At 37.2% G+C, this 17,667-nt stretch overlaps 2 protein-coding genes across 2 annotated transcripts; one reads left to right on the top strand and one right to left on the bottom strand.

The window, feature by feature from the left end:
- Window positions 1–7,035: 7,035 nt before the first annotated feature.
- LOC139198061 (uncharacterized) lies at window positions 7,036–7,551 on the bottom strand. Its single transcript, XM_070826315.1, has one exon. The coding sequence runs from the start codon at window positions 7,549–7,551 to the stop codon at window positions 7,036–7,038; it is 516 nt and encodes a 171-aa protein (XP_070682416.1).
- Window positions 7,552–9,208: 1,657 nt separating this feature from the next.
- Window positions 9,209–17,083, top strand: LOC103421688 (uncharacterized). Its single transcript, XM_070827049.1, has 17 exons — window positions 9,209–9,542; window positions 9,637–9,679; window positions 10,126–10,247; window positions 10,606–10,713; window positions 11,053–11,197; window positions 11,287–11,378; window positions 12,014–12,107; window positions 12,251–12,755; window positions 12,837–12,979; window positions 13,173–13,531; window positions 13,631–13,798; window positions 14,714–15,004; window positions 15,120–15,509; window positions 15,593–15,637; window positions 15,719–15,807; window positions 16,355–16,445; window positions 16,654–17,083. The coding sequence occupies exons 1-17, from the start codon at window positions 9,363–9,365 to the stop codon at window positions 16,729–16,731; spliced, it is 2,943 nt and encodes a 980-aa protein (XP_070683150.1). The 5' UTR covers window positions 9,209–9,362; the 3' UTR covers window positions 16,732–17,083.
- The last annotated feature ends 584 nt before the right edge of the window (window positions 17,084–17,667 follow it).

Genomic DNA, 17,667 nt, shown 5'->3' on the forward strand with positions numbered 1-17,667 from the left:
CCATTGGATATTAGGACGGATGGAGACACTGATTTTTTGAGGCAACTCCTTGAGCTGCAAGGCGGGCTATCCACCAATGTAAGTAACTAAACCATATTTGTTTTGGAGTGATTGTATTGAGTTGGGATTGTATTGTTGTGAATGTGTAATTTAAAATTTCCTTATGACAACACATCCACTTGCAGCTGTTTCTTCTGAGGAAGCATCAACACGAGCTTCACATCGTACGACCAGTGTTGATTACCAGCACCAATGACTATTTTTTGGTAATGTATCAAACTAAATTTCTCTCCTATTATTGAAAGCTTTTTCACTTTTGATATTGAGTGTGTTATCGTATCGATGAATAATGCTATATGTTGTTTGATTTATTGTTGATGAGGGCAACTATAAGTTTTACAATTGTGAATGGCCTTATTGTATATGTTGCCATGCGTCGATGGCAACTGCAAGAGAATAAAGAGGTAGGAAAGGCTATGTTTTTAAAGGATTTGAGCTAGTGTTGTTAAACAGTGAAGGGGGAGAGGTTGGAAGACCCGGTTTTACGCACGCGCTTGTCAGCTCACAATTATTGGATTCTGTTCGCATGAAAGGTCTATACGCCTTAGAAATGTCCCTTTTTAGGTTGGGCCTTGTGCCTATAGGCTCACTAGTGTACCAAAAAGAGAAAAAAAAAATTGAAAATTGACTAATGCAAAATTAAATGTTAACAACATACAAATTAAATTTGTTATAAATAGGCAAAAGTTAGAGAGATAACCTTTCTAAGGACATGAGCGAAGCAGGTGCAAAATATCACATTATAAGTTTAGTAGCTATAACACAAAAGTATTGTAGAGGAGGTGAGAGATACTGATATTATTTCTCTTGCTTTCTTTTGCAGTGTTTTCGTAATGTACATCTCAATAGCATACGGAGTGCTCTATTTATAGAGCAACTTCCGTGATATACAAATGAGAGAATCATTGCTTCTTTTGACAATATCATACCTCCACTACTAATTCACTATTCTAAGGTCTTCATTCCTTTGAGTGGGTATTCACCACTAATTTCTACAACACTTCCCCTTGGATGCCCACATATCAACATCAGTTGCCTCGTTAAAACCTTGCTCGGAAAAATCCAGTGGGAAAAAACCAAAGCGAAGGAAAAAGAGTACAACTTTACCTGGATTGTTGATATAGTGTTAAGTATGCTTATGTTGCCTCGTTAAAACCTTGATAGGAAAAACCCACTGGGAAAAATCCTAGTCGAAGGAAAAAGAGTACAACAAGCATGTATCATGGATGCTCCCCCTGATATTTATCTCCCCCTGATTCCGCATTCTTCAAATTTAGTTGATTGGTAAGTCGACGTAATCCGATACTCTGCACTAACTTTTGAAATGTGCACTTTGGTAGAGACTTGGTGATCAGGTCTGCCAGATTTTCATTGGAACGGATTTGTCTGACTTCAATAACTTTAGCCTTCTCAAGTTCATATGCATTGAAAAGTTTTGGAGATATGTGTTTAGTCTTATCGCTTTTAATGAATCCTTCCTTCATTTGGGCAACACAGGCTGCATTATCTTCATGGATGACAATTAGATTGTCTATCTTCGAAGGTAGACCACATGAATTCCGGATATGATGGATCATTGATCTTAACCATTCATGACTTACTTCATGTAAAAAAAGTATTTCGAAGTGATTTGAAGATGTAGCAACTAATGTTTGCTTTGTTGAGCGCCATGAGATTGCTGTAACTCCATTCTTGAACACATATCCAGTTTGTGAGCGAGCTTTATGCATATCAGAGAGGAAACCAGCATCTGCATATCCAGCAAGGATTTGGTCATTTGTGGATTTCTCTAAGTATAAGAGACCCATGTCTGCTGTCCCACGAAGGTATCGCAAAACATCTTTGACTCTTTTCTAATGACTAATTGTTGGAGCAGAGCTATATCTTGCTAACAAATTAACTGAAAAAGCTATATCTGGTCTAGTGCATTGTGCTAAATACAATAAAGCACCTATTGCGCTCATATATGGTACTTATGGACCAATGGCTGTTTCATCATCTTCTTTTGGATTGAATGGATCTTTCTTAATGTCTAAAGAATGAATGACCATTGGTATGCAGAGTGGATAAGCCTTGTCCATGCCAAATCGCTTCAGAATTTTTTCAATGTAAGCTGATTGGTGGACCAAAATTCCATTAACACAGTGCTCGATCTGCAGGCTGAGACAATATTTTGTTTTCCCAAGGTCTTTCATTTCGAATTCGCTTTTCAGATATTCAACAGTTTTATTGAGCTCTTTAGGAGTTCCAACTAGGTTCATATCATCAACATATACTGCCACTATAGCAAATCCATAATTGGATTTCTTAATGAACACACAAGGGCAAATGACATTGTTGATATATCCTTCTTTGATCAAATATTCACTAAGACAATTATACCACATTCGTCTAGATTGTTTCAGCCCATACAATGATCACCTTAATTTGATCGAGAGCATACCTTGTGGTTTGTTAGTTGTTTCAGGCAACTTAAGTCCTTCTGGGACCTTCATGTATATGTCAGTATCTAATTTTCCATATAGATACGCAGTGATGACATCCATAAGTCGCATGTCAAGCTTTTCTGAAACCACTAAACTTATTAAGTAACGGAACGTAATTGCGTCCATTACAGGAGAATATGTCTCCTCATAATCAATTCTAGGTCTTTGTGAAAAGCCTTGTGCAACGAGTCGTGCTTTGTATCTTGCAATCTCGTTTTTCTCATTGCGTTTTTTTTGTGAATACCCATTTGTAACCCATGGGATTTACATCAGGCGGTGTTTGGACTGCCGGTCCAAAAACATTTCGCCTTTCCAAGGAATTTAATTCTGCCTGGATTGCATCTTTCCACTTAGGCCAATCTTGTCTCTGTTTGCATTCATCAACGGAGCGGGGCTCAATATCATCACTTAATATGATTTCAGTGGCAACGAATGCAAATGTTGGAAATGTGCCCTAAAACCAATCATATGATGATACTTTACGGACATTTCACATGTTAAACTAATCTAGTTTAATGTCAAGGGCAAAGATTATTGTTTTAAGCCGTCTTATATAAATGTTATATGCTTAAACGATAAGTCCAAGGAATATGTAATTAGGAGAATGTAATTTAAACAAGTTAGATTAATGAGACCATTCTCTTTCGTATACATATCCTAAACGTTCCTGATCATAAGATTGCCAATTGGGCATTGGCAGTTCGTTAAGGTCAGTACATGCTATGTCTTCTCTTAGGGAGAGTGACTAGTCTTGAGTCATTGGTGTGATTGACACCAAGACAAGCATGTAGGTGCTCAATAAAGAATGAGTCCACTGAACACAATCAACGAGGAGTTTTCATACTCATGTCACATGAGAACTCATGGTGGGGATAATGCAAAGTAGTCCTTTGACCTGAGGCATCATAGTTGTCTTGTGGTTAGGTACTTGATCTTTGATTATGTCAAAGTCACCCCATCCGCAGGTGTCCACGGCATCGTCGGGGTTAAGCCACTTAGCCATGGAGGCAAGTGAATGCGCAACAAGGGATCTCTAACCTTCAAACCGTTTGGGGGAGAATACTCTATGATATGATTAAGAATCTCTGGCCAGAGTATGAATGAGATTTAGGAAGTCGTTCCAAATCACATTCAAGGTAATCATATAAGCACACGAATCACATTGGATAGTAGACATGAATAAACTATCAAACCAAACAATGTGGTCAAGAGTATTGTATTAGAGAAAGACCGTATTGCATTTGTAATCCTAAACTGAATAGGTTCTCTACCTCTTCTGATTAGCTTGGGTAACCATGATATGCTGCTAGGTGTCACTCATGGTTTGTGGAAGCCCTAAACATGTATAATCACTAAAGGGAGAATTGAAAGTTAGTTTCAATTCATAATCGGTTTGAAATGGTTTTAATCGCCCACTGCCTCACTAAAAGGAACCTAATGGATCGTACACCGTGTAAGGTGGAGATTGAAGAAACAATGGAGATAAGTAAGAATAATTAAATGGTTTAATTATTTATGGCAAGGATTAATTAATATGTTAATTAATCAAACGAATAAGTTCGTTAAAGACCTCGTGATAGTTTTGGACCTTAAGGCCCAATGGGCTTCGAACGTCAAGCCCATTAACCTTAAGTTGTATGACAACTTAATGAATAATGATTCACAAAGGCCCAATTAGCCCAATAATACCCTAAGGCCGGCCATTTAGAGATGGAGTGAGTTTTGGACTTATTTACAAGTTTGCCACTCCAATGAATTAAGGTATAAATATGACTTTATAGCCAAAATTCATTTAGGGGGTTTTTCTTTTGGGGAAAGGATGAGAACATAATCTCTCATTTCTCTCTAAAGTGGCCGGCCTCCTTGGAGGGTTTAGCTAGCAATCCGACTACTCCAAGGTCACTCATTTCTTCTCCAATCTAACCTTGGTGAAGAGACTTAGAGGTTCTCAATTTTGGGAACTTGGAGAACCATTTCATCCATCCAAATCCATAGATCTAAGATGCAAGGAATGAAGGCCCTCTCTTTGGGTGATTAGCCTTTGCTTATGCAAAGAGGAATCTACAAAGGTATAATTTCTCAACTAACAAATGTTGTTTTAAGTTGAGTCAAGGTTCACCAATCTACTAGGCTTTGAATTTCATGGTTAATGTTTTGTTTTTAAGTGCATACAAGCATGATTCCGCCTTTTAATTGTTAATTGCATGCTATAGATGTTGCTTAAATGAACATGTTTTTCACATAATTTCCTTCAGCAAACATATCATCGATGATTATTTCATTCTGATCCCATAATGAATTAGTACATGCATGATTTATGGAGATTTCTTTGCTTTCATGTACTGCTGTCTCTTCAGGGACATGTGTCTCATCAAGGACATTTTCTTTTTCTGGAAGTCCAAAATCATGAACTGTGGATTTGTCATTCATTCTATCTTCTTGAATGATTTCATTTGGATTCAGCTGTGCCCTTGTCTTTCTCTTTCGAGGGGCTGAATCTTTTGAACTTGGGGGTCTACCACGCTTCAGGCATGCACCAGATTAATCATTCGCTGCCACTTTATTTTGTTCAACAGGGACATCAATTCTTGCAGGTGCATTTACAGTTGATATATGTGATTTTGTCACTTTCATAGCATTATTAAATGCATCTGGCATTTGATTGGCAATACTTTAAAGATGAACGATCCTTTTCACTTCATTTTCACATTGAGTTCTACGTGGATCAAAATGAGACAAGGTGGGTACAACCTATGTCAGCTCTTGCCATTCTTCTGGAACAGTCTTTTCTCCCCTTAATAATGGGAAGACTGTCTCATCAAAGTGACAATCAGCAAAACGAGTTGTAAACATATCACCTGTCAGGGGTTCCAAATATCCAATGATAGATGGTGAATCAAAACCCACATAGATTCCCAGTCTATGCTGAGGTCCCATTTTAGTGCGTTGTGGCGGTACAATAGGCACAAAAACAACACAACCAAAAACTCGTAAATGTAAAATGTTTGGCTGATGCCCAAACACGAGTTGTACTGAGGAGTATTGGTGGTTGGCTATAGGTCTCAATCGAACTAATGATGCAGCATGTAAGATGGCATGTCTCCATGTAGAAACTGGCAATTTTGTTTTCATGAGCAAAGTGTGAGATATTAACTGAAGCCGCTTGATCAATGATTCTACTAAACCATTTTGAGTATGGACATGAGGAACATGGTGTTCAACATCAATGCCTAATGTCATGCAATAATCATTAAAGGTTTAAGATGTAAATTAACCATCGTTATCTAGTCAGATTGACTTAATGGGATAATCTAGGAATTGTGTTCGTAACTTAATTATCTGAGTAAGAAGTCTAGCAAAAGCTACATTTCGAGTAGACAATAGACAAACATGTAACCATCTGGTAGATGCATCAACCAAAACCACAAAATATCGAAATGGTCCACAAGATGGTTGAATAGGTCCACAAATATCCCTTTGAATTCTTTGCAAAAATGATGGGGATTCAACATCAACCTTTAGTTGTGATGGTCTAATTACCAACTTCCCTTGAGAACAAGCTTTGCAAGGGTTATCATTTGAGATAGCAATGTCTCTGCTCAATAATGGATGTCCATTAGAATTGGTAATGATCCTATGCATCATGGTGGATCCTGGATGACCCAGACAGTCATGCCAAAGCATGTAAACTTTTGAATCAATGAACTTCTGGTTCATGACAGTATATGATTCAATTGTCCTTATGTATGTATAATACAATCCACTCGACAAACCACGCAACTTCTCCAATATACGCTTCTGGGTATCATTGGAGGTAATGCATAGATACTCCATATTTTCTGCACTTTTCGTTTCAATGTGGTATCCATTTAAACGTATGTCTTTGAAACTCAACAAATTTCGAGTAGATCGAGTATTATACAGTGCATTCTGTATGGATAATATTGTTCCATTTGGTAACATAATTTGAGCTTTCCCTGAGCCTTCAATTACATCTGATTGGCCTGATATTATTGTTACCCTTACTCTAGTAAGCATTAAGCTTAAGAAATACTTTCGATCACGAAGTATTGTATGTGTGGTTGCGCTGTCTGTAAGACAAATATCTTTGCCATTTCTCATGTTCTGAGAATAACCATAGTTTTTATCCATGCTTTTTGAGTAAAGTGGATCACGGTTAAAAACAACTTATAACAGGAAATTTAAATACCACTTTTATTGAATTAAAATACTAGTACTAGAAGTTCAGAATAATAAAAGTACATCAAACATAAATGATTCAGTTGGACCGATACACTTCATTCCCCATTTCCATAATGAAGTCTGAGACATCTAGGTGGGTTGTGTTCAACTGTCCTGATAAGTCGCACACTGGATCAAGTATATCCATTGGTCTAGCCTGGTCGAGGAAATTAGTCTCGACACCCTTCTCTTTGAGGGGGGCTTGGTATAGATCCACCAAATGTTTTGGGGTACGACAGGTATGCGCCTAGTGCCCATCGCCACCACACCTATAGCAGGCTCCATAAAAGTTTCTAGGAGTATTGTTCTTACGAGCTTTACTTTTGTGGCGATTTCCATTTTTAAAGCTTGGGCCTGAATTTTTACTTGGAACCTGGTTGTGAGACTGACCACCATGGTTCTTGCCTTTCCTGTTCCACCGACCTCGCTTGTGGCCACGTCTTTGTTTATGATTATCGCCACCAAAGGATGTGGCGTTCACTTCGAGGGAAGCAGCATTCACTTCTAGGAATGGTGAAAATCCAGTAGGTGGAGACTGATGATTTTTCATCAGTAGCTCATTGTTGTGTTCAACTACCAAGAGCACATATATCAGCTGGTTGTATTCAGTGAAGCCTCGCGCTCTATACTGCTGCTGCAGGAGCACGTTAGAGGCATGAAACGTGCTGAAAGTCTTTTCCAGCATATCTTCCTCAGTAATAGTATCCCCACAAAGCTTCATCTGAGAGGTAATTCTGAACAACGCAGAATTGTACTCAGACATTGACTTGAAATCCTGGATCCTTAGGTGAGTTCACTTATAGCGAGCTCTTGGAAAAATCACCGTTGTTTGGTGATTGTATCTGTTTTTCAAGGCCTTCTAGAGAGATAACAGATCTTCAACTGTTAAGTATTCACTCTTTAGTCCCTCATCAAGATGACGATGAATAAAGATTGGGCCTTCACCTGATCTTGAGAGGATGAGATGTTCTCTTCCCTAATGGTATCTCCAAGATTCCCTGCTTCCAGATGGATCTTGGTATCCAGTACCTAGGTAAGGTAATTCTTCCCAGTAATGTCCAGGGCAGCAAAATCAAGCTTTGCCAAGTTCGCCATTTTCTTTTTTGAAAGAAAAATGAGATGTGTAAGAACTTGCAATAATATGTATTCCTGGAAGAATATAGTGTTAGAACTCCTGGTTTTTACAAATTTTTCATTTTGATCTTCGGGCCAAAAAATGATAAGCACTCTAAATTTTAGGCTCGAGATTTTCATGATTAATAAGAAGGGCGATTGTACCACACTATTCTCATCGAAACAAGTATAAGATGGGTGATTATTCCGCACCACTTAAACAACAGGAAAATTTAAATACGCAGAGCAGGGTGGACGATTATACCGCATCACCTAAAATTGCAATGAAATTAAACAGCAGACAAATTTAAATATGCTGGGTAGGGTGGGTGATTATACCACTCCACCTAAAATTTGCAGTAAAATTAGATCTACAATCCAAGATAGGCGATGATACCACACCATCTTTGATTGTAGTGAAAATTAAATTTGCAGTTCAAGATGGGCGATTGTACCACACCATCTTTGATTACAGTAAAATTAACATAAATAAACACTTGGTTAGAAACCATGAATTGCACCAAACAAGAAATCAAAGATATAAGTAACTGTTAAATTTAGAACGAGAAGCAGGCATGGTGCTAGTAGTTCATCACGAGGATGCATCACGCAGATGAAGCAGAAGAAGAAGAAAAATAGGAAAAACCTTAAAGGAAGCATTTTTTTTTTTTCGGTGAAGGGAGATGTGAACTATTTAAGGTTAGAGAGTCGTGCAAATAACGTGTTATAAATAGGCAAAAGTTAGAGAGATAACCTTTTTAAGGATATGAGTGAAGCAGGTGCAAAATATCACACTATAAGTTTAGTAGCTATAACACAAAAGTAGTGTAGAGGATGTGAGAGATACTGATATTATTTATCTTGCTTTCTTTCGTAGTGTTTTCGTAGTGTACATCTCAATAGCATACGGAGTGCTCTATTTATAGAGCAATTCCCGTGATATACAAATGAGAGAATCATTGCTTCTTTTGACAATATCATACGTCCACTAGTAATTCACTATTCTAAGATCTACATTCCTTTGAGTGGGCATTCACCCACTAATTTCTACAACAAAATTCTAATTATCGAACTAACCAAAACTAAATATTATAGGCATATAAATCAAATATTAACGGCACAACAATAAAATATGCTCGACATACTAAGAAACCGATAATTTCAGGAATTGAAATTTGAAAATAACCATTTTGTCAAATTGCCTGAAAAAGAGGGAGAAAAGGCGATTGCAATCCGTACTACCCAACGGTAACGGCGACGTCTGCACTAGGCAATTCCCGCCTTTTAAATTTCTCTTTCCCTCTTTTTTTTTTTTTTTTTTCCTTCTCTCTTTATCCCCAAATTCAAAGCCTCACGGCGGAGCTCTCCAAAACTGAAAAACCTAATTCACTGATTCCACTCAGCTCTCTCTCTCTCTCTCTCTCCAGAGCTCCATCTTTGACATCTCCGGCATCCCCCAAGATGCGGAAAACGGCGGCGTTTCAGGGGGCCAACGTCTTCATGTCGCGGAACCTGGTCCCGCCCGAGATGTTCGACGCTCTTCACGACGCGCTTAAGCACAACGGCGCCAATGTCTTCCTCTGCTGCGACCCTTCTCGCACCGCCCCCAACGACTACCACGTCATCGAGTCCTCCGATCACGTTTGTGTCGTCTCAACTCCCCTCAAATCTCAGCTTTTTTTATATTCGCTTCGTTCAACTTCTGGTTTCTGATTTTTTTTTTCTCGATTTTCAGGTGAAGTTTGAGGATCTTAGAGCCAAAGGTTGCAATTTGCTAGGTATGCTTTGTTGTGCGAATTCGGATTCAGTATTTGCTTTTCGATTATGTGAATTAGGAATCAGGGTTTATAATTTTGTTTTTTTTAGTGAAGTGAACTGAGGAATTGAGTCTTGATTGTTGATATGATAGAGAAGATAATGGTTATCTAATTACAGAATGTTTCTTAGTGATATACAAAGCAAGTCTGCACGAAATGTTTCCCTTTTTCTGTTTAAATTTTTTGTAATACAGTTCTGTAGTTAATTAAGTAGACTACAGATGGCTAATGGCCTTACCCAATTGAACCATTAAGTCAAGGCACAATTGGGTATCTGTTAAATTGTAAACCATGCGAACTTAAGAAGTTTTTGATGTGGGATGAATGGTTGTTCTTTTGAATTTCTAATTCAATTCCTTTCTTGGGAAGTGGTGATGACTTGGATATGTGTTTCCGATGTTGAGCAGGTCCTCAATGCGTGTTTGCTTGTGCGAGTGAGCATAGGGCTCTGCCTAAACAAGGGTTTACTTGTTGCCTTGCAATGGATGGTTCCAAAGTACTTGCGTCGGGTTTTCAGGGGGATGAAAAGGTATTGTGCCTGCAGCTTGTGTGCGTAATGTTTCAAATTGGAACAAAATTCTAACAGTAGCTTACTAAGTATTACAATGGGAGCAAACATCTGTCATCTATCTCTGAATATCACTTATTTGAGTTTTTCTTGATTGTTCTTTCTGAGTTCAGTGGAAAAATCTTTCAATCTTTGTTACTTCCATTTGATAAAGTTTATTATCCATGTTTTTCAATTGTCTTCTACTGTTACTATTTAGAAACATGCATTCTTATATTCAATTTTGTTCATCTCCACTCCTATCTATTACATTTACAAGCAGCGTAGCAACCCCCTCTCTCTCATCATTGGTATTCCATTGCTTATCATTGTGTTGCAGATTAAGATAGAGAAGTTAGTAACAGCAATGGGGGGAGTTTTGCAAACGCAAACATCATCGGATGTTAACTTTGTCATTGTGAAGAATGTATTGGCTGGAAAATACAAGGTTAGTAACTTAACTTTTCTGTTTCTTCAAGGTTTCATACAATTTGATTCATTTCTCCATCAAGGTATTGGAATTTGAAATTTCTATACATGTCAGTTAATAACAAAACTTGAAAAACTTATTTACAAACTCTCATGTGCAATTTCATATAATTTGACTATGTTTGTAAATTCTAAATGGAACTCAATGATGGGGTTATCGCTTTAAAGAAGAAGGATTTTTATATTTGGGGTCTGACAATAAATCAGACACTATCTGAGAAGGTATTTTGGGAAAAGGGATTATAGCAGATATTTTATGGTAAAAGATGTAGTTACTGAGTTGTTACTCTTTATGCAGTGGGCTTTAAATACTTTGAAGAAGCCAATTGTCACGGTTAATTGGTTATATCAGTGCTGGAAAGAGCATCGCACTGTGTCTCAAGATTCATTTAGGGTTCTTCCTTTTTCTGGGCTGACAATCTCTGTAACCAGAATTCCAGCAGGTTCTCAAGTAGCTACCTATTTTCTGTGTGAGAATTATGTATATTTTTGTTATTCTTAAATGTGTTGCTAAATGTGCTTTTCTCTTCAGATGAGCGAAAGAAGATTGAAAAGCTTATCATAGAAAATGGTGGAAAATATTCTGCTGAACTAACAAAGAAGTGCACGCATTTAATTTCTGATATATCCTTTTGGGGTTCGAAGATGAAGACAACTGTTTTGCATTGTATGTGTTATTTTATTTCTTCATATCCTCATATATAGAAGTACAAGTCTCAACTTTATGAAGCAAACCTTCAAATATTATGTTTGGTATTTTATCTTCAATATGCTATAAACCCAGATTTAGTTTTATTCGTAGCTGCATTTTTTTTCTGAATCACTACTTCAACCCCACCTTCGACTTCTTATAGTGTACAACACCTTTTCTAATTTTCTGCAACCTCAAATTATTCAGCAATTCTTAATTACTTGATTGATTTTCATAAAGAGAGGATTATGAGAAACATATTCTACACAATCCTAAGTTCTCTTTGTAAATTAATTTGATTTTATGAGTAAATGCATTATTTTTGCATGCATTGTTGCTTTTTCTTTCGCTTCCTTGATGTGAAAACAATTAGGTTGCATGAACACTTTGTTTTGACTGTTATTTTTCAATCTCTGTTCGGGTTAGTGGTCAGTTATTTGCGTGTGTTCTTTTTGCTTGAAGTGCATTCACGAATATCTTCCTTCTAATCCTGCATCATCAATCAGCACTGAGTTTCGAGATTGCATGTTATTCAATTCTATGTGTCGGTTTTCTTGACTATTTGTAAGCTCCAGAAGGTGACAAATACAAGGTTGCACGAAGATGGGGCCACATTCAGATTGTAACTCAAACATGGTTTGATCAATCTATTTCTAAAAGAGGTAAGGATTCACAACAGCTTATGGCAATCTTTGAATTTATGGGATTTTACTTTATATTCTCTTCCATCTCTTGGGTTTTTATGCTACATGTCAGCCCTTGCAATCATCTCTCTCACTATCTTCCCCTTTTTTTGGATGAATAGCTTGTCTTCATGAGGAGTCCTATCCTGTTCAAGGTGGTTCTATATCTTCAAATAAAAGTGTAAGGGGTTGCTTTACTTTGCAGAATAGCCAAAGCAGTGCTAGTGGGAACTTGCAATTTGTGCCACCATCGGTGGTTGCAGATTCAAACTTGACAGCTGCCCCTTGTTCTGGAACTGTGGATTCTGATTTAGAAGCTACTGTCTCACAAAAGATGACCACTATATTTTCTTATGCTCCTTTTGTTGTGAAAAATGAGGATAGTAAGGCACCTACCTTTGATCCCTTGGAGTCCAAAAGTGAAGTGAACCTTGATGGTTGTGTTGCCGATGATTCTCAGTCTGAAGGTGATGACCTGTACTTGTCAGAATGTAGAATATCTCTTATTGGCTTTGAAGCTTCCGAATTGCGTAGACTGGTTAATATGGTTCGCAGAGGTGGGGGCTCCCGATATATGTCGTTCAATGATAAATTGACGCACATAGTAGTTGGTACTCCTTCAGAAATGTAAGTTGTTCTTTTCGGATGGTAAAGACATAATTATTGCTTTGTTGTTTGAATATCTGACTTTCTTTTATAATTTCACAGCGAAAAGAAAGAGGTAAGGGGTCTTGCAGCTTTAGGGGTCATTCATGTTGTTAGAACTGCCTGGCTTGAAGATTGTGATCGTGAGAAAAAAGAGATCCCTGTTCTCCAAAGGCACATCGCCCACGATCTACTTCTTCCTGAAGGTTTTTAATAAGTTAAACATGCATTTTTGTTAATTAGTTCTATATTTGTTCCCAAGCACATGCAAATTTTTATGTTGTTGGATTGAAATTGTAGCTTTATCTGTCTTCGTATCTTTCAGATATATATGTAATTTTGTTTATCCAGTTCCTGAGCAGACTTTGTTATTGACTTTGATCCTCCCTTTTTTACCAGGAGCACTAACAAGTATGACTAACAAGGTTAAAGGTGGAATCTTGATGGCTCATCTAAGCATGCCTGCTGATCAATTACAAAGGAACACAAGTGCTGCAACTGGAATGGGAATGTTGGAGAAGAACAGAGAAGAGAAACCAGAAATTAACATGAAAGGTGACGGATCCATGGAAGCAGCTGTTGGACTATCCAAACGAAGTAAGCTAACTGTCCTAAATGGCAAAAGTAAGGTTCAATTAAATGATAAAACAAATGGTCTACAGAAGGTGCAACATGATTTCAATGTTCAGAACGGCAAGCCATCATCTGTCTTTAAGGGGAGAATATTTTGCTTTTCAAATTCCTTTCCTGAAGATAAGGTAATTTCTTTAAATGCAGATTTTACTAGCAGTCCTCATAACTTTAACATTTGATTTCATTTTGTTGTTATGTGTAATATTTTTTATTTTAACTGCCAGAGAGGTCAAATCATTGAATGGGTAATTCAAGGGGGAGGAGAGTTAGTTGATGGCCATATAAAACAGAAAGTGCACTTCACTATTGAATGTCATGGTGTGAGACCTATATCCCTGGATGCTACTGAAAGTACATATGTATCAAGTCACTGGATCAGGTCGTGTTTGGAGGTATATTCTGTAATTCATAAATGCATTGTCTCGATCAATGTCTACGAGGCCTTTCCTTCTGTTCCATTACTATATGCTGACACATGTTTGGATAACTAATTCTTCCACATGCTGTGACATGACTTGACATTTATGCATGCATATCTGAATACGTCGTAAAAAATTATATGCATGTATCTTCAACCTGGTATTGTGTTTCCACTTGATGGAGAGGAGAGAAGAAAATAGAAACTGTTATTTCTTTTCTTCTCTCTCTTAAGATCAGAATATTGAGTTTTAACTGAGAAAACAAGAATATTGAGTTGTGGGTGGTGTGAGGTAAAGCCTACTTTCTTTGAGGCTGCAAAAATCTTCATCTCACAAGCGTGATGATTTTAAGGGAGAGGGAACTTAGATTGGATTTCTGATATGGAATGCCAACATGACTTAAAAGTGTTTCACAAAATTTGGACCCATCATTGGTCTTTCTTTACTCTCCACTTTCTGTATGAAATAAACAAAAGGATCACTTAATGGAGACTGAGAGATGTATCCTTTTTTATATTATTTAAATAATTTTCTCATCACTATTATGTTTTCCTCAGTCCTCGTATTATCTTTGGAAACACTTTAAAACTCATTTGTTAAAGCAGATTTTGTTGTTATATATTATGTTATATTTTTATATGATGGGTATGATTTTAAACTAAGACCTCTGTATATCTCACCCACACCTCACCATATATTCCAAGACCTAGATGCATAAAGTTGAATTAGTTTTACTGTTCTCACATTTGTTTCTTTTATTGTCGTTTATTATTGCCTTTTATATCTGTATGTCATCATTTGATTAGCTCCTGACTTATTGAATTCCCATTAAAATAAATATGTACTCTGCTCATTCCAAATGCTGATGAGATTAAAACAATTTTGAAGGACGGATGCTTGGTGGATGTTACTAGTCACATTCTATATGCTCCACTTCCCTGCCTGATTCCTTTGCCTGGATATGAAAACTTCCGGTTTTGTGTTTCTCAATATAATGAGAAAGATAGAGTTTTACTAAGAAATTTATGTTATACACTTGGAGCTAAATTGGTGGAAAAGTTTACGAGGAAGGTTACCCATTTGCTGTGCAAGTTTACCAATGGACCAAAGTATGAGGCTGCTCTTAAATATGGTATACATACAATTACGTCCGACTGGATATATGAATGTGTGAAGCAGGTATGCCTTTGTTATCATCGTTTGACAGTGAGTTTGCACACATTTGCATAAAAAGCCTACTTGCATGTGGGAATTTATTTAGACCATTTATGCTTAACTCCTCACTGTTTGGCAGAATAAAGTCGTTGCTCTTGACCAATTTTGTCCAAAAGAAGTCACTGCTGAAGATCGGGAGGCAGGGCTGTGCACCACAAGTCAGTATCCTACACAAGCTTTTCAAACAATATTTGGAGGCAATTCGTCTGAGTGTCCAAGTCAGTTACAAGACCCGAGAAACTCATCTGCTGAATTTATTGGCAATAGAAATGACAGCCTCAGAGAAGAGGCCAAAGAATCAAGCTTTTCCAATAAGAAGGCAAGGGTTTCAAAAGTAGACTCTTCTGGGGTGCATTTAAGTATTCCTGTCTGTACCACTGGAGTCAGCAAGAAAGTTCCAGGTGAAGTTTCTTCAGTTGTTCCTGATGTAGCTTCTGCTATTGAGGACTTACTGGAGCAGACAAGTAAGGTAAATATGTTGGATATCTTACAATCTTTAGGTTGCCTTTCAAGTTTATCTGTTTTGTAAGTTTTATCTGTTTTTCTCTGTAGATTCATGATCAGCAATCGCCAGGGAGAAGTTTGTGCGATGGCAATGTATCCTTTTACCCTTAGACACTAAATTTCATTGTTTCACTATCAACTTTTGTATGACTACATTGCTTGATTGTTAAACAGATTTTTTCACCGGATTGTTCAATTCTTCGTGAAGAGCGCTCGGATTCTCACTCCGTCATTGGATTATCGAGATCTAACTGGTTAAACAGGTGACATTATATCTTTTTACTCGTATAACTTATTTCATATATTTCCTTTCACACCAAAGTTCCAGTGAATCATTGCATGTGTTTGTTTAATGAAACTAAATGTTTTCTTTACTTTTGTGAACGGATGATGAGCTTTCCCTTGCCCTTAGGATATTATTAGGGATTGTTAACATTAAGCATGTATATGATTTACTTTTTTATTTTTGTCTTGATATTGGTTGAATGTTAGTATACGGTATCTTTCTTATGCTTTATGAATCAGAAATATGAGTTTGATTTCATGTATGTGGATTTCAATGTATGATTCCATCCCTGATCTATGATTGACCAAATTGTCGGGAGACTCGTCGCATGGTTTTGGTGTGACATAGATTCCTTTTGGTGTAAAAACAAGGCAATCATGTCGTGCGAAAATTCCGTTAAAAGAATTCCTTTGCTACTAGGCTTCTGTATAAAGAATTTGCTGATCCTGCTTCAAAAGATGATGGTTCTCCATTTTGTTTCTGTTCTCATTTGACTCTGATATTGAACTTATTTTCTTTTTCAGTGCTGGGAAAAAAGATGACATGCACAATCCTTCCGGAGAACAGAAGGCTGGCTTTTACGATGGTTTTAGCGAAACACAGACCGAGTCTCAGGTTCAGCTGATACTCAACTGCATTGCTCTATCTAAATCTGAATGCTTATCTGATGCCTATCAAGTTGTTATTATAATTTTTTGTTATTAGTATATTAACATTAGGATTTAGGAAACATAATTTTGTCAATTTCGGTGAAAAAAACGTCTATGGCTCTAGCCAAATTCCTTCCAATTTTACATCCTCGTGCTCAAATTTTACAACGCAGGTTGTTGGTTACGAGGAAGATTTGTCAGGCCGGCAAATGCTTATAGATAGAGTACGAACCCGAAGCAGCCTGTCTTGAATTGAAATACTAGTGCAGTCCCCCATCTATATTGTCAAACCACTTGCTAACTCGAAGGCTTCTTGCTAAATGCCGTATAACGAAATATATATTCGGACCACTGGGGGTAGCAGACCAATTGCTTGTTCGAGTGGTGGTTTCAGGTAAACCTTGTTTGCTGAAAGTTTCAGCAAAGGCGGTAATGGCAATTATTCAGCAGGCATTTGTGCAAGTTTTGAAGATTGAGGGTTTGATGGCAAACTATATCTCTTGTGCGGGCCTGGATGTGTTTACACATAATTTTTAAAATTTTTGTATTACAACAATGCTTGCTTTCCGTCAAGCGGTAATCGAGCTGCTTATTGCCTTTGTATTTCAATGGTTGCAAGGCTGTTGCCCTCTTACAATAGTAAGAAGGCCATTGGGACTGATCAATAAGCATAAGTTGAGGTACTTCATCAACAACACCAGAATTAAGTAGCCACCTAGTGCTATGGTCTGGTGGTATTCCTCTTCACTTGCAAGTGAGAGGTCTTAGGTTTGATTCTCGTTAAAGGCGAATTTGAACCACATTGTTGTTAGCCCATTGGAAGGCTTAACTAACTCTCTTTCTTTTTATAGATAATATCGTTTTTTTAAAAAATAAAAAAGGTAAACGTGGAGCGTGCAATGTAGTGAAACATCAAACAATGTCAAAGATAGCTCTGCCATATCTGATTAAAATTTTTGAATCTAAACAGCTTCATCCAAACTGCAAACACTGTCCAGAACCAGAATTCCCTTCATGTCAGCTCCAGCCATTAATATTATTTCTTTGTTAATTATTAATTAAATAATAAGAGTATGTTTTCACACGGTTTAGGGTTTTGATGTTTATTTATTGCGCAAGAAAGAGTATTAAAAGGGGGGTTGGATTTCAAGTCGTTTGATAGAAATAAATTTTTTTTGGATAGAAAT

Source organism: Malus domestica, chromosome 08 (genome assembly GCF_042453785.1).
Source record: "Malus domestica chromosome 08, GDT2T_hap1".
Lineage (NCBI taxonomy): Eukaryota > Viridiplantae > Streptophyta > Magnoliopsida > Rosales > Rosaceae > Malus > Malus domestica.